Source organism: Suricata suricatta, chromosome 10 (assembly GCF_006229205.1).
Source record: "Suricata suricatta isolate VVHF042 chromosome 10, meerkat_22Aug2017_6uvM2_HiC, whole genome shotgun sequence".
Classification (NCBI taxonomy): domain Eukaryota; kingdom Metazoa; phylum Chordata; class Mammalia; order Carnivora; family Herpestidae; genus Suricata; species Suricata suricatta.
In genome coordinates, this window is record NC_043709.1 from 111006517 (window position 1) to 111025385 (window position 18869).

Below are 18869 nucleotides of genomic sequence, written 5' to 3' on the forward strand. Positions count from 1 at the left end.
TGGTTATATTCTTTGTACAGGAAATACACTCTGATGAGTTTCAAGTTGTATGATTTCATTCAAACGATTATTTTAAAATTAATATAAGCATTTCTAGATCATCTTATAATGTATTATTTCACTGTCAGTTTAAGTTGAGAAACATGAAGGCACCAAGAAATGGCATTTTCACTGTCTCGAGTCACTGATACTTAAAAGTAAGTTGAACTTCACATTTAGCAAATAGGCCAAAGGTAGCTGGGTAGGCACGCACAAAAGAACCGTGAAAATCTTACTGAGGAAAGAGATGGAGGAAGGGAGTCAGCCCTGGGCTTGTGGGGGTAGGCAAGCAAATTCAAATGAGCAGCCAGCCACCACCATATTAATGATTTGTGCAAGGCTTTAGATTTTAAAACACATTATTGGCCACATTAAATTAATGCTGTTCATTTGAATGTAATGGTTTTGCCGTTTTGTTTGTATTTAATTTGTAAAGATGTTTCGTTTTATAGTTGTATAATGGCTGTAAACAGAAGGAGTTTAGTCCTATTTTATTTTTATACATATTTAAGTAACATTATAATCAACACTATTTAATTCTGTACTGCACTAGCATGAGATTGTCCTTTAAAAAGAGTCTCTCTACCACTCAAGTCTGGGAAACACTTTTCTACCACTTTATTTCTGCCAGAAACAGACAATGGAGGCGATACCATTATGTCCAAGCCAAATTCATATTCCGTGACAGGTTGGTAAAGAAGTACCTTACAGATGCAGTTAAGTCCCAAATTTTTGTATTACTTTAGTAATCATTTAGTAATGATGTTTGATGGCCATCTTGTCCTCAGCAAAAATAAGAATTACAGGAACTAAAAAGTTTCTGTGATCCTTTTTAAAGAAAAAATTAAGTATATCTCTCTTGAGTTGGCAATGCCTTAGAAACCCTCTAGTCCAATCACCATTTGGGGGCACTTATGCAGAGAACTTAAGGTCTCCAGTGGTATACAGCTGTCTAGGCCACACATGAGTGAGGCTGAGAGGGGCTCTTGACTATAACAATGTCTATGATGAGATTTCTGAGCTGTTCACTGTCTGGTATGACTTATCCCCAAGACAAAGCCTCCTCTGAAACGGTTTGCTGAGTGGTTTATTGTTTTTGTTTTTTAAGTTTATTTAGTTATTTTGAGAAAGGGAGAGCATGTGCACCAGTGGCGGGGGGGGGGGGGCAGAGAGAGAGGAGAGAGAGAATCCCAAGCAGGCTCTGTGCTATCAGCATGAAGCCCTGTGCAAGACTCAAGCTCATGAACCTTGAGATTATGACCTGAGCAGAAATCGAGGGTTGGACAATTCACCAAATGAGCCACCCAGGCCCCCTCCAAGTGGCTTTTGGGTGGAAATTAGTTAGGAGGCTGAGTTTTAGTGTGGGGTCAGCATGGTGCAGAGCCGAGACCACAGGCAGGGATACTGAAGCCCAGTGGCAGATGGTGCTCTGAGCACATAAGTCCTTTTGAAAATTGGCAGAAATCTTCAGGGCAGATTTAGGCTCTTGCAGGCCACTGGGTCTTAAACTGGGGTTTCAGCAATGGCTTCTGGCCCTCAGGGACTGGAGAGATCCCTCCTGACTCCCATCTTCCACAGGCAGTGGGACTCCAAGGCCATGTAAACAACCACCATAAGACCAGCCACTACTTCGCCAGATTTTTAAACTAGATGCAGAAGCTGCTCGGAATGATTCATATTTTTATCAATGATCAATACAACATTAATTTTCTTTCAGTCATTTTGAAAGCTACTAATGAGCAATGCCAGTGTTTGTGCTGCCCTTTCTCCCAAGAAAACACTTTCAGTGGGACATGACATTCACGGCCTTCAAGTGAGATCTGACCTACTGCACACAGCTTTCACAAGTACCGCAAAAACCAAGTAAGAAGTTTCTTAAGAAAATGTCACTGTTACTGATAATGACCTTATCCTTTGAGTCCTGAACCATCAATGTTACTTAACAAGCACTCGGAACCTTCTAAGTGACCACACCAAAGTGGTTTAAATAAACCATCACCCTCCTAGGTTAACTTATATTACTTACTCATCAGAGTCAACAGCAAATAGATTTTCATAAAACAGTAAAGAAAACCTAAAAGCCAGCCAAAAGACAGGCAGACAGAAAACAGAAAAATAATCTGTCTAGAGTTTTACTTTAATATCTACTTCCCCTTTTGCTACTTTTAAAAATGCTTCCCTCTGGGTTTGCCGGAAGCTTACCTGTTACGTTTGCAAACCTCCATTAAAAATAGGCTGCCTGCAAAATGTAGCAGCCAGATAATACATGTGTGCTACAGATGAAGTAACTCCAAGTCACCTGCAGTTTTGCAGGGGCTCGTAAAGTGCAGTACCAAAGACCAGCGGTGCAGCATCAGACCAGAAAACCTTTTAGAAGTGCAATTTCTAGGCGCCACTCCACTCTAGGCTTACTGAATCAAAAGTCTGGAGAAGGGTTAAGGAATCTGTGTTTGAAGAAGCCCTCCAGGTGATTTGGATGCAGGCTAATTCTTGAGAACCATACCTTTTACGTGAAACCTATTTTGAATGTTCAAAGCCTAGCTCCCCTAGAGAGCAATGATTATAAGAAACTATTACAATACATGATGGGATTAGTGCATTGTTTATGACAATAACATGAATGTGTTTCAGTTAAAAATAAATGAGAATTATTTTCTTCATGAACTCAACTTTATAAGGTGTTTGAATATATAAATGGAAGGGCAGAAAAACAGGTTTTAAAATGTTTCAGAATTGAAATAAACATATACCATTAATAAAAATACAGTCCATTAAATTCTGAAATAAATATGGAGCTGTTAATTTAGAGTCAACATTTCATTCCTTTGTGCTATACTAATATACGTAATCACACCTATGGTCTGTGGCTATTAACAAGAAATTTGAAGACTGACTATATTAAACATCTCATTCACTAATTCTTTCATAATAGAAAATCATGTCACCAAAAAAAAAGAAAATAGATCCTTTAAATCGTAAGTCAAACAAATCACGCCGTTCTCCATCTGTTTAATTACCATAACTTGAGGTGCTGTTAGCAACAAAAGGAAATACAAAGTAAAGCTTAGTTCTCCAGTGTGAGACCATTTCAAGAACAAGATGAAATATGTTGGAATCATTAGAAAAGCTATCAAAAACTCTCCTCCTCCTTCCATTAGGCTTCGATTTGTGTAAACTCAATACTGTTAGACACAACGGCTTTGTAAAGGCCATTAATAAAAGGCAGCCCTGGTTTGAGAATTGATGGACAATCTACTCCGTCAAGAACTATATAAAAGTTGATTTGGAAGCAATACCGTGATTGCCCCTGGAGCCTACCTGTCTACAGATGAAGACTTGGAATTCCGCGGCTTCCTCACTTGGGCGTACAGAGCATCCATCGTGTGCCCTTCTCTTGGGCTCTGGGGTCTGGTGCCGAGCGCCGCAGAGCCTTCGTAGGAAGCCATTCCCCCGTACATCAGCTCATCGTTACAACCCAACGTCCGATGAAAATCTTGGATTTCAGCATAGTCACGCTCTCGAGCCTGTCGCTCTCTAAACTCACGAGTTTTGGCTTGAATCCTGTAAAATTAGAACTAAGTTGAAGAGAAACTATGCCTTTTCTAAGAACTGAATACAGAAGCATTCATCAAAATATGTCATAAAATATATTTTACTTCATGCAGCTAGAAGAAGATTGATGGCATAAACAATGTGATATTCATTTTGATTGTTGAGGTAACGTCGTGGATGCTCCACAATAATCACTGCAGATAACTCTTGCTCGTGTAAGAGACAGTCACGGTTTGCATCTTCATTTAAATTGTCATTTATTAATTCATTTTAGAAATTCACCAGGAACACATAGTTTTTAGGCACCCTCTTGGGTCTTACTCATGAATTTTTTTAAAGGCAAGAAATGATTTTTTAAAAAGTTACACACTCACAACATGCCATTTATGTATATATTTTTGTGAATGCATAATGTATACTCTTACTCATTATAATATACCCTACAAATTCAACGTATTATAAAGCCTAAACATAATCACACTATAATTCTCTGTTAACGGCAAAAGAGGATCTCAGTTTAATAACACCAGCTTTGATTTTATGTGATGTATACAGAATTGGCAAATCCTGAGATTAAGGACAAGAAGGCATGCATCCAATCAAATTCTGAAATAAAACTTGCCTGTGTTATAACTAAGAAACAGATCATAAATAATCACTTTTACTGAAGATTGTTTAAATATCTCCTAAGATTTTATTGAGCCACTTGGTAGAAAGGCCTTTTCAACCTACAATATATTGATATAACTTATATCCTAAGTTGATCTCAGCCATCTAAAAATAATTAAACCACTTTCAATAGAATTTTAATGACTTTTTGGGGAAAAGTATTTCTATTACATATGTAAATAATAAATGCATTAAATAAATAAATAAATTTGCATACTTAAATAATAAATTTAATAAATAAATTTATTTTATTTAATAAATAAATTTTAAATCTATACTTAAAAGTAAAGTTTTACTTATATAAAGTGATATTTTAGACTGAGTTTAACATTTTATTACAAAGTAATTTACTTTGATAATATCTGATGTAGACCACTGCTAGCATAAATGACATAAATACATATTCAAAAGAATACAGAAAATATACAAAAGCCAAATAAAGACAGTATAATATCCCTTGTGAATCTAGAATCAAAAATCCTTAACAAAATATTACCAAGTGAAATTTAGCACTATCTAAAAGATTATACAACATGGCCAAATGATGTTTATTGTAGGAATTCAAGACTGGTCCAACACTCAAAAATCAATCAGGGTAATCCAACCTATTAATAGGCTAAGGAAGAAAATTATATGATCACATTAATTGATGCAGAAAAAGCATCTGACAAAATTCAATACCCAACATGACAGAAGCTCTCAAAAAAAACTTGTAATAGAGTATAACTAGTTTCCTAAACTTAATAAAGAGCATCTACAAAAAACTTAGTAGCATCACACATTATACATCAATGGAGAAAACAATCTTTTCTAAATTTAAATATTTTATAGCATTTATTTTTTTTTTTTGAGAAAGACACAGAACGTGAGTGGGGGAGGGGCAGAGAGAGAGGGAGACAGAATCCAAAGGAGGTTGCAGGCCCTGAGCTGTCAGCACAGAGCCTGACAGGGGGCTAGGCCCTACAAACCGCGAGCTCATGACCTGAGCCCAAGTCAGACTCTTAACCAACTGAGCCACCCAGGTGCCCCTAAAACTGAATCTTAAGATTAGGAAAAGGGTAGGGCTGTCTGCTCCTCTGCAGTGCTGGAAATTCTAGACGGTGCAATCAGCTAGAAAAAAGAAATGGGTGGTATGCAGATTGGAAAAAAAATAAAACCAATCTTTTTTGTGGATGACATAATGATATAATATTTGCAGGTCTACATACATAGAAAACCCTAAGAAATCTACAAAGTCTCCTAGAACTAAAGATCAAGTGCAGCAAAGTAACAAGATACATCATTAATATGCAAAAATCCATTGTATTTCTATATGCTGTCAATGAACATGCATGCTGAAATTAAGAATACGATGTGATTTACGAACCCTAAAAAATGGAATATATATATAAACTAAAGATTAGTTTATAGATATGTATAAACATGTATAGATAAGCCTAACAAAACATGTATAGGACTTGTTGCTGAAAACTATACAATGCTGATGAAAAAAATCAAAGAAGATCTAAAAACTGGATAGATTTACTGTGATCATGGATCAAAGACTCAACATAGTAAAGAAGTCAATTCTCCCCAAGTTGAAATCCAGGTTTAATATAATTCCTATAAAAGCCCCAGGAAGATTCTTGCAGATATAGGCAAGATTATTTTTAAATTTGTATGGAAAGAAAAAGGATAGAGTAGCTAAATAATTGTAAAAAAGAATAAACTGGGAGAAATCGCACTTCCTGATTTTGAGACTTGGAATATTGCCGTGGTAGTCACGACTATGTGGTATTTGTGGAGGGACAGACACACAGATCTGCAGAACAGAATAAAGAATCCAGAAATAACCAACTATTTTCTCTTAATTGTGCAAAAGCAATTCAATAGAATAAAGCATTCTTTTCAAAAAATAGTGCTGGAACAATTAAATATTTCTAGGCAAAAACAAAAACAGTACAAAAAAAAAGCACCCTGAATTTAAACATCATACCTTATACAAAGTTAATCCAAAATACGTTACAAATTTAAATGTAAAAATGTAATACTGTAATACTTTAGAAGAAAATCATTAGGACCTAACACTTGCAGAATAATTCTTAGAAATAATACCAAAAGCATCATCTAGAAAAGAAAAGACAAATAAACTGAATGTCACCAAAACTAAAAGCATTTCCTCTCTGAAAGACTTTATTAGGACAATGAAAAGACAAGTACAGACCAAGAGAAAATATTTGCAAATCACATGTTTGACAGAGAAGTCATGTCCAGAATATATAAGGAATATTTAATCCTCAACAATAAGAATAACAATCCAATTAGAAGAGCAAAAGACAAGAAGCAATTTATTTCCCTGAAAAGTATATACTGACAACAAATAAGCAGATGGAAGATGTCCAACAACACCAGCCATTAGGGAATGCAAATTAAGACCACAATGAGCTACCGCTACATACCTATCAGATCAGCTACAAAAGTGATAATATCAAATGCTAGCAAGGATGCAAAGAAACTGCATCTATCATACATCACTGGTGGAAATGTAAAATGGTACAACCATCTGGAAAACAGTCTCACGGTTTCTCACAAAACGAGACATACACTTAACAATACCATTTAGCAATTGCACGTCTGGGCATCTATCCCAAAGAAATAGAAACGTTAGTCCATGCAAAGACCTGTACACAATTATTTACAGACACTTTGTTTCTTATATTCAAAAACAGGAAATAACCAAAATATGCAACAATAGGTGAATGGCCAAGCAATCCAAAGTACATCCTTACCACAGAGTACCACGCAGCAATACAAATAAACAAACTATTAATACACACAGCAACTGGAATCAATCTCAGGGACATTATTACACTATGTGGGGGAAAAATCAATCTCAAAGGTCACATATTAAAAGATTTCATTTACATAGCATTCTCAAAATGCCAAAATTATAGACATGGTTAAAAGAACACAATGGGTTGATGGGCGATCACGGTGGGGTTTAGTGACGGTGGGAGCAGAGGGGTGGGTGTGACCCAAGAGCAGCACGAGGAAGATCTTTGTAATGGAATCGTTGTTTCTTAATTGCAGCGGTGGTTACATGAATCACACATGTGATTACATGACACAGAACTATAAACACACTTGGCACCAATGCCAGTTTCCTGGTTTGGATACTGTACTACATCCATGTATGTTGTAACAGTTAGGGAAACTGGATGAAGGGCACACCAGGCTTCTCTGTACCATTTTTGCAACTTCCTGTACATCTAAAATTAATACAAAATAAAAAGTTTTTTAAAAACCAGAAAGTCGTCACACAGCATTGCAAGCAAAATTTGCATTTTTCTTCCTTGTTTTCTTCTTACGTCAAGGCTATCACCATTATGCCAGTCTTGTTTACCCAAATGTTGGAACTGCTGGGTCAATTTTTTCTAACTTCTTTTATTTCCCTCCTTAAATGGAAGTGCTTAAAATCACCTAGCTTAGTGTTCCTCAACAGGGGTCCAGTGACATTTGAGAAAGGCTAATTTGTTCTTGTGCAAAGCTTTTTGCACAACTGCTTACAGCCACATGGCATCAAGCAGTGTCCTCAGACACTGAGGCAAGCAAAAATACTTCACATCTTCCCACAACCTCCCTAGAAGGACCTTATTTCATGATGAAAACCAGTAATGTTCTTAATTCATAAGAGACTACTGAAAAGTTAAATATTTTTTTATCAGGAAGGGTCCTAGATTCTAATAAATTGAAGCCCAACAGACCTAATACCTATAAGAAATATGAAGTCAAAGTCTAATATCAAATTTAACAAAATTATACTCGATTTCTTATTATAATAACAGTCAAGGATGTTATTATAAAAGCTGATTACCATTAAACACTAGATATCCATGATGAAAAGTTCATATAAGTTCAGAGATAACTTTATTCTTTGCATCATACTGTCATTTTCACACTGTATTCAGCCAGAAAAACTACAGAAGAGAGAAATGGCTTCATTCTTCAACTCAATGGGGTATTAATTTGAAGCTCATTTATGATCACTTATCTGACAATCCACTTTACTACTATATGTGGTAGTATGAGGCAATCACCTAACTACAGGTAATATCCAGGGTGATTGGGCATTCACATAAGTCTTGAAGTTTGGGAACCTGTAGAAATTTGGAGAGCTACCAAAGAAATAAAGCTAAACTCTAAATTTGGAGAACCCCCTGAAATCAAAGACAGTAATGGACTGGTGTATAAATGTGTGAACCCTATGGTGGCTGAACCTCAGTTCACCGAAAGTGAAGAAAATCCAGCTTGCTTATGGTGGACGATGCAGCCCTGTTAAGAGAAGAAGCCACCAGAAAAAAAGAATATGAACATTCTCTTCTCAAGGGAAGCACAAAACCTAAATAATCTGCCCAGATTCCTTGCACAACAGTTACCATGTATTATTGATGGGTCCTGGAATTGAATGCTCTTTTGTTCCAAATTACACAGAAACTAATCTTCATTTTGGGAGTCCATTTCTATCAAGTCAATTGTTCAGAAGAAGTGCTCAACAGCAGCATGAGGTGCTAGTTATGAAGCCCAGTTCCCATTTTCTTTCTTTTACCCAAATTTGTACAGTATTGCTAACTGCCACTAATCATTGAATCCAGTAAACGTTACAGTCACATCTACATCACCTTCTAAAAGCATGAATTTTTGTCTAAGCTCCAATAACATACAAACTTAATATTTTTATTGTTTATCTCTTATCATCACCAATGAATTTATCCCTAAAGCCACAAAAGCTGTTTGCATCCCTCCTTTCTTCCCTGGAATTGAATGCTCTTTTGTTCCAAATTACACAGAAACTTTCTTCACACTTGTGACAGAAACTTCAGAATGAAACTACAGCCTACCTGAGGCTCAGGAAGAGGGGCTCGTGCCGCAGGAGACTAAGCAATCTGTTTTCCGCTTGGACTAATGCGCACCTTCAAGTTCATTCTACGAATTACCGCTAATGAAGCTTGCTGGTGTGTAAATGGCACTGAAAAGTAGATTTTTAAAACCAAGAACACACTATGGCTTGTGAATTTTAATGACAATTCGCTGTCAAATTAACAAATGATTTTCTTTATTATATACTCTCATACTTGAATGTCTTGTTTATTACAAAGCAAGAAATGGGACTTTGGAACACAACCATGTTATATTTACATGTAATATATTTTCATTCTTTCTGGAGAGATTTATTTTAGAAAAGAAATATTTGGCTCAGGGGAGAAAATATTTTTGGCATCTTAATGAAAATAATATAGTTCCTTAAGGAAACTTAAAAAAAAAAAGACCATTATTACACTGCAGTTCAGCCTTCTATAGTTCCACATGGTCAGTGCTATGAAAGGACACCTCTTCTATTGTTTTATCATGACCCTGAGGTCACAAATTACCTCTAAGATGTGAAAGCCATCCGTTTTCTGAACAGTCAGGTTGTTGTTTAGCGTTATTCATCCTATTTATCTTGGGCCAAACGTCAGCAATGACAGAAGTAACTGATTAGCCCAAAACTTAGCCAAAGAAATAAATGTCTATTGCTGTGAGGATTTCAGACACTCCTTCATAGTTCTGAACAAGAGAACTATTCTGATAGCAGAGAGCTGTAGTGACTGATATTGATGGGCAATATCATCATGCACTATTTTCCTGCTCTTGAAATATAAACAAAAAACCAAAACTTTTAAAACTTTGTAAGACTTTTAACAAGAGAAGAATTTATCAGATCAGTCTGTTATGCTCAAACATAAATATTTGCACCCTTCTTGTAAAAAAAAAAAGTATTTTCCATTATGATAATGAAATTGCCTTAAACCTGCATAGAAAACAATACACGAAATAATGTAATATACTAAATAAAGTAATAAGGTTAATTTCTTTCCTGCTGTCACTAAATTCATGCTAACAGTCTCTCTTCAGCTTGACATCAATTAATGATTTTAATTCTAGACTTTTGTCACAGTGTTCACCACCCTTTCCTCTAATTAAAATGGATGATGCGTGATGAAGATAAGACACACAAGAACTTCTGTTCTTGTAACATTTCTGTTCATTAGGATTTTTTGCTTTTACAATAAATGGCTTTTAGCACTAATTGCAGTAGAGTAAGATGAAAATAACTGTTTTATGCTACGAAGTATGGTCTTTATATATCCAGAAAAGGTACAGGCATGAGAATCACTACTGAGTGACCAACTCCTCAGGATGGAAATCAACGGTCTGCTTAAATTACTGTTAAATCCCAAATACTTCACCTCCAATGTAACAGAACTTCAATACATGGAAACAACTACGGTGCATTTTTTAAAACACTCCAAGAAATAGAAATTGACCTTTAATAATGTTAATAAAAATGCTGTAAATGTCTACAGAAAATATACTAATATTAGTTTCCCAGAAAACATTAAAATGAATGTTGCATTGCTACATATCAGATGGTTGTTAAGGATCTTCAAAATGATGTTTAAGACCTTGCAATCAACTCTTTTGGGAAACATTTTATCCCCAACTTATTGGACTGCCATCCAGAAGCCCATTCTGGGAACAAAGATCCTGGATCTTTTTCCCCCACAGTATTTCCTCTCTCTAAAAATCAGTATTACAAACATTTATCAAATAAAACCTAAATGCATGGCAGAGTAAAATTTAAACTACAAGATAACTGGGCAGAATGGTTCAATTTAATAGTGGTTTGTGGTCAACTGAATGAATGCTATCTTTGCCCCTCAAAACACTTTAGCAGATGGCAGACTTCAGAAATACTGTGGCCCAACTCCTCAATCCTTCAGTGACCCTGCTCCATAAAGCCCATAAATGCCCTTCGCCAAATGGAAGTTTCCAATTTGGCATCTATGCCGAATTCTAAAGAGTGGGATGATATTCCACTAAATTTCTTACTTGGAAAACACTCATCATTTTGAGTGGGATTTTATCTCTTTGTAATATCGAGGTAAAAGATAATTGAGAAGAAAAGACTTCCATATTCTAAATGGGTTCTGAAAAAAAAAATTTCATGTGTAGGACCAGCTGTTTGGAAGGCACTTTTCCTGTTCAAGGGAAAATGGGAAGTTGTACAAATCCACAGTAGAATCATAGAAAAGGTGGGGGAAAGTTAAGCTTTATCCTTTAATGCTAAAAGTGAGATGATATCAGTTTTAAAATATAAAATGGCAGTTCGCCTGGGTGGCTCAGTTGGTTGAGCATCCAACTCTTGGTTTTGGCTCAGGTCATGATCTCACAGTTATGGGACTAAGCCCCACATCCAGCTCTGTGCCGAGTACAGAGCCAGCTCTAGATTCTCTCTTTCTCCCTCTGCCCTTCTCTCCCACTTATGCTCTAAACATATAAATGTATGTGAATATACATGTATACATACATATATGTGTATTTGAATATATACATATATATGTAGCTGAAAGGTGAAAAGGAGATCAATGAAAAGCATTCAGAGACATACCACTAACAACTAACCCAAAACCACAATTTTTATAGAAGCTATGGAGTTAGAAGAACACCTCCTCCCCATGAGCCCCTGTGCCTTCATATGGGTGTAGAATTTTTCCACTACGCTAAATATCTAAGTTCTTAGGAACTAGATCTAGACCCCAAATTACCATCTCTGGGGAGTGTTCATTATTAACTCTAGCCTGGCCATCTATTACCTTCCCAAGGCTCTACAGTCTTCTATTTCCACACTGGTTGTATTGCCTTATATCAACTTTGTAATGTTAACAGACTTAAACCTTTTTTTCTTTTCCTCTTAACAAAGGTAAAGGATCCCTGAGAGAGGGAAGAACAACATAACACAAAATTTAGACCATCATATCGTGTATGTAACATATTGTGAAACAACAAAAGCTTTTCCTTTACGCTGACTAATGAAACACTAGAATAATATTTCACAAACCAAAGCACAGTCTTATAGATACTCATGCACTCACATTATGTTCTGACTTTCACGAGTAGCAAAGCACCTACAGTTATTTCCAACTCAAACAGATGCTGCAATGCCAAATACATCTAAGATGGCTCTCATCAAATACAAAACTGCCTTTTCCTACTCCAGTTATGGTCTATCAACAAAATCCCTTCCAAATACACACACACACACACACACACACACACACACACACACACTCTCACACATACACACACAGCTTAATTTGCTCAAATATTCGTCTAACTAGCGAACTTCCGCATAGCTAATAAATTGTTTAAAATTTTTGTTCACTCACAACAATAAATTTTTCTAAAAAATGTCCGATGAAACTAATTTCAGTGATTAGAGTTGGCTTTTCTGAAGGATTGAAGAGGTCAGAGAAAATATGGAAAATTCTGCTACAGAACAGAAAAATGTAAATTTTCCAAGAGGTTAATTTTTAAAAGTCAAGCTTTGTTCGAATGACAATATGTGATCTAAATACAAAGATTATCCAGGTTGCCTGGGTTCTATGGTCAGAATTCAGGGAGCCTGAATACTAAGTCCCAAGCCAAAATGAGTGAGAATTCCTCTTTTTTTTCAGATGCACAGGGAATACACCTATTACTGTTTTATTGATTGTTTCTCCTGTAATTTCACAAACTTTTCATCCATGCACTTTAAACACACTTCACTACTGAATTATAATATTTTTAAATGTTAGCTTAAATGTTAACTTCTGCATCTTTTAAAAGGGATCTTACCAACTAAGAAACACCACAAAAAAAGTTTTTATCAAAATTTCAAGTAATTACACAAAGCAGATATTGGAAACAACTGGTAAAACCGAAAAAAGAAATGCCAGTGAATGGGAACCATATGCAGAAATGCCACACAAAGTTGCAAAATGATGCACCGAGAACTGGGTGTACCACTTTCGGCACAAACAGTTCAATGGCCCCAGTATTGGAAACACTAGCTTTTAAGAGTGATTATCGCTTTGAATAATGGAACATTTCTGGCCATACATTTCCTTAGCATATGTATAAATATCCTTCACATACTGGGAGAATATCATAAGAAAGTCACTTAACTTTTTCATGTCTCCACTAGAATCATTCTGTCCCCTTTAAAATACTTCAACAACTTAACCACATAGATACAAATAAGAAATCAGAACAGATACCCCTTGCTGAGTAATACAAAATGCAAGCCAGTTAGCATTATAGACGTAATAGAATGAATAACATATGAGGTAAATATTTCAGAGTGGAGGAATCTGGCCAGATACCACAGCAAAGATTTCATCTCTCAGACCTTTTTCCTTCTTTCTGTCCTTCCTTCCCATCCATCCATCTGTTCAAACAGACTTGGCCTTGGTCCAGAAAAAATTTAACATGGTTTTCTAAGAATGTATAAAAATGCAAAATAAATCAAAACGAAAATAGATTTAGCTTTTTGAAAGTATGCATGTGTGGAAAAATACATATTTTATGGGAAATAAATTAGAAAGGCATAGACCAGTATGTTAATGGCAGTATTATTACAGATAAATTTTTATTTTCCCGATTCGTGAGTACACATAACAGAAGCCATAAAATAGAGAGAGGACACAAACACTGGATCTGCATTTGCTCAGCCCTGAATTCTGCAGTGAGAGGAGTGAGCTGGATATGGCTGACCCGGGAGACAATGGCCTTGGCTTGCCATCACTATTTCCCAAGTGACTGAACTCTGAGAGACGTTTGTATTTCACAGAAAACAAAAAGTGAAGGGGGATGTTCTGTGAATAAATGAGTTAGGAAATGATGGATCTCTATTCATATCCTGGTGACTCACAAGGTACATTAACATAATCAGGGTTTCGAGAAATAATGGAGTAAAGAAGTATGCATAAATTGGTTTAACCAAGTGTTCCTCAAACAGATTTGCATGTGGAACCCTTCTTCTCCTGCTAAACACTGTTTGGGAAACTCCCACACCAAACTGTTCAACATCAACCTTTAAAGCCTAAGTGGAGACACCACTGGAGCAAAAACACACCCGAAAGCCAAACATTACTTTGGACACGTGGTCAACATAATGGAAGCTAAGTGGGCCTGAAGTTACACCAATCATTTAATTAAAGTTATGTTCTAGTAGGAGTTTGGAGCCCAATCTTTCTGTGTGGTGAAAATGAGCTAACAGGGGCTTTGTCCCTAGGCACACCTGAAAGACAACCCAGTAAGAGGCAGCAAGCACTGAATTCACACTTCAGCTCCAAATACTCATCACTTTGCTTTGTATCCCCAGCTCGCCCAAATGTGGCCAAGAGCCTCTCCGAAAGGCCAACGCACCTAGGTTCAGAGCTTGGAGCCAGAGGTCAAAACAGCACATCACGGGACCAGCTAACTTTACCCTTGGCATTATCCCCAGATTCCCTGCTTCTCAGGAAGAGAGCCCGGACATGCAGCCTTATGTTGCTGTCAGGGCAGGGCTGGTAGAGACAGAGGACAGATCCACTCTGGGGTCCTCCTCATCCATTTCTCCTGTGTGAACAGCATGCATTCAAGACTCCAGGATGGTCGCAAGTGGAAAGGAAAGAGGAGGACGTTAGCAAGAATGAGACAATTAGACTCTCAGACCATGCTCGGAAGAATCCAATTTACTTTCATTATCTAAATAGATTTTAACCTGGTAGGAGAACACATTTTAAATTATATTCATTTTCTTTTCAATGGTTCCATATTTATATCTTGAGTCATAGTCAGGCTTCATGGACGTGTGTGGTCAGAAGCTACTTTTTGTTTAGGGACATGTTATAACTAATAACTACAGGATGTCAGGTTTTCTATTTTTATATGAGGTTATCCAAAATAATTCTAGGAATTCATATAGCTACAGTGATAAATAATGTTAAAGGAGATGCTTCACTACGAATCCACAGTAAATAAAGGCTACGGTGAGAATGTAAGCAGGGGTTTATTTACTTTTATCTCTTCCTCCACCCAAACTCTTCCCGAAGGAGTTGCAGTTTGAATTCTCCAACAAAGCACCGCCAATGCCAACAGACAGAACAGAAAGGAGGACATACAAAAGACGGCTTGCCCCGTCCAGATAACCAGCACTGACTGAGCTCCACTTCTGTAATCACCAAGTCCCATGCATTCACTCTCTCAGTTACAAGATCCACGAGTTAAATAAAACATACTTGGAAAAACTGCTCCTGAAATACAAAGTCAGAGTATAATAGTTTTCTTAAATTATGAAGCTAATTGATTTTTTTAATGGGCCATTCACTTGTTCCTTGACCCTAAAAGATTTTTATTCTAGGCCTCCTGCACATTGTAAATTCATTATGACCAACCTAGTTCCCAGAAGTATTGCATCATTAGAGGTACAGAGATGGAGATTAAAAGCAAAACTGAAAGTGAACTGTGCCTTAGGCAAATTAATAATACAAGTGAAACCATTATGTAAAAATCATTGTTTGGCTGTAAAAACTTGACTATGCATTATTGTAACAAGTATCTGGGAAAATGGTGATAGAATTCTGCATTGAGACACAGTAATCATCTTAAACTGAAAGAAAAGAATATTTCAAATGTGAACAATGGTACAAGGTAAATGAAGCTATCCCCTATGATGGCATCGAGATAGAAGTAGAATGTTTCTACTGCTCAGATTGTTCTCGACCCAGACCACATATTTGCCTGTGTGTACCTTTAGCTGGCATACGCTTTCTTCCTTTAGGGACAAGAAAGACTTTTAGGATAGAAATTTATAGTACAGAGCAATTAAGTGCCATATTATATACCCTGAGGAATATCATGTGCCCTGGCCTGACAACAGTGAGCTTATTAATAAGTCTGGGGATGGCAAAATTGAAGAGGATTAGAAAGAGTCCTAAAAAGTAAGAAAATGGAAGAGTTTAAAAAGATAAATAAATAAAACTAGGGAAGTGCCAGAAGAAAAAACCTAGACTTGCATCATAAGTTCAAAGTCTATACTTTTTCCATTTATATATTTAATAATACTCTGAAAAGCTACAGAGAATCAGAGTAACTGTCCTAGCCCCAAACCTCAGATGTAGGAAAAAAAGATGACTGGAAAAATATCCAAACGTTAATCTCTTGTAAAAAGACTACAAGATTACATTTGTAGGATATTCTTCCTAGTTCTTTCATTCATTAAAGGGGAGACCAAAAGTGCCAGACTCAAACTGTTTGCAAGAATCTGGAAGAACGCTGGACTCTAATCTTAGTTATGGACAATATTTCGTCTTTCAGCCTTGAACCAGGCACCAGAAACTCCCTCGTACCCCAGATTATTCAGAGTAAAACAGGCATATTATCTCTTGCTGCGGCAGCTCTGGAAGCACAGAGTGATGATACAGAGGTGGTCCCAATGAGCCTGCAAACTCTAATGACAAAAATGTGGCTTTCTCGTCCCCTAGGAGTGACAACAAGAGAAATCAAGTCACTTATCAAAATGGTTTTAAGTATCTACTTAAAGTAACTTTTCATTCATTTCATTGGTCTTTGGGTTCTTATGGAATGACTCAACAAGAGAGGAGAATCAAATTTAAGTGGAAAATGTCACAAAATATGACTGCAAAATAGAGAAGAAAGAAACAAATGTCAGGATTGAGAGAAAAACAATATAGCCCCAAAGCAAGAGCCTCTTCAACTGTTGTTATCAATCAAAATATTTTAAATGAGATAGCAAAAAAGTTTTATTTCCCGAGAAATATTCTTAAAAATTATTTTAAAATACTATGAACTCATAAATGAATGAAACGGAATTGTAAATATTTCTTTGTGATTTTACAAGTGATTATATATTCCATCTTAATGTTTATTTAATTCATCTAAAATGCCCTACTATGTCCTAGGCAAAGATCTTAATTAAAACCATTAAAATTCACTTAAATGCCTCAAATAAACACGTTTTTCTCTGAATCTTTCTTTACATTGTATTTATCTCACAGAAACACTAAAAACCATTCAAATACAAATCCTTCATATTAAAGAAAAAAGAGTAGAAAAGAAAAAGCAGCTCTATCTGAGGAGATTGAATCGAATGACTGAAGTCTACCTCTCCCGCTCCTGCTTCATTCGTATCCTCTCCTCTTCTGACGTAAGGGAAGCCTGTATTTGTATTTTACCCGTTTTCTCAATCTTGTCATCTTTTCGATGTTTGCCAAACCTGTTGATAACAAAAAATTCTAACTTGTCAATATATACAAAATGAGTTTCCATTCTTTTGTGACAAATACATATGTACTCAATGAAATGGGAGCTTCCTCCACATGAGGGCCAAAAGGTCACCTGCGAATCACTATTTTTGCCCAATATTAATATTTTCAATCAGTGTATTGTAATTATTTTTAATCAGAACTTTCCAGGGACAACCCTTTTGAAAATGGCCTCAATACCCATTTTTCTTTTGGCAAAACACAAATAAGCAACAACTTCATAGTTCATCCTTATTGAACAAACAATTAATAAATGTAGAGGACTGAGTGCTGAATACTTTAAATCTGCATTAGAATGGGTTTCTCTTAGGACTAAAGGATGGTAATCCACAATCATCTATTTAGTAATCTCTCCATAAACAACTCTTCTTTACTTTCATAGTCAGGTTTATTGGAAACATTCATTTTAGTTTAAAAACTGACAAACAAGGTCATGTTCGCAAGGTCTAAACTACAAAGGATAATTTACACTGCTCTAACACTTTGCGCTTATTAAATTGAAAGCTTTAAGGCATTCTCATCAAATACTATTCTGAAATCTGATGAGAAGCAATTGGTGAATGTGGAATCTATATACAATCAAAAACAAATGCATGAAACAGACACATGATTCAAAACCAGGCCACACAAACTTTCATGGATGGCCACTGAGCTGGGAGCTCTCTGAAAACACTAATACCCTCTTCTGGCATCCAAAGCATCTCAGAAGCCTTGACTTGCTATCAATTCTTTGTCCTGTTTTGTTCCTTTTCTTTTCTTTCCTTTTTATTTTTTTTAATGTTTATTTATTTTTGAAAGACAGAGTGCAAGTGAGGGAGGGGTAGAGAGAGAGAGAGGGAGACACAGAATCGGAAGTAGGCTCCAGACTCTGAGCTGTCAACACAGAGCCCGACGTGGGGCTTGAACTCATGGACTGAAGTCGGACACTTAGCCGACTGAGCCACCCCGGTGTCCCTGTTCTGTTCCTTTTGTCTGAACATGTGCTCATACATGTACTACATACCCTCAAATACACCAGATATTTAAAAAAAAAATTTTGTAGACAGTTCCTTAACTAAGAATTCATAAATATAGAAAATATGTTACTTCTTTCTGAAGACAAAGTAGGAGTCTGGCATATGCTGACAATCATATCGAAAAGAAGAAGAGTTTAAAAAAAAAAGGGTAGTCCAAGTTGATATAAAAGAAAAAAAAAAGTACTTCAACTAATGGCTTGGTTGGTAGCCTAGGTCTTTATTTTAGTAATATAAATCTAATTTCAAATGCTAATTTACAGCATATGGGAATGTGTATGTCTACATGGGAATATCTCATACATTAAATAAAGTAACACTATTTGCAAACAGGTTTATAAATAAGAAAGGGAGACGGGGCACCTGCGTAGCTCAGTTAGTGGAGCTTCTGACTCTTGATTTCAGCTTATGCTATGGTCCCAGGGTCATG

General features: G+C 36.3%; 1 protein-coding gene across 1 annotated transcript in view; it reads right to left on the reverse strand.

Moving 5' to 3' along the window:
* The window catches only part of PARD3 (par-3 family cell polarity regulator), a 524039-nt gene that overhangs the window by 147581 nt on the left and 357589 nt on the right, over positions 1-18869 (reverse strand). Inside the window, exons 21-22 of the mRNA XM_029955571.1 lie at positions 17267-17377; positions 3358-3600 (exon numbers count right to left, since the gene is read on the reverse strand). Coding sequence (XP_029811431.1) covers positions 3358-3600; positions 17267-17377 — 354 coding nt within the window. The remainder of the gene's footprint in view (positions 1-3357; positions 3601-17266; positions 17378-18869) is intronic.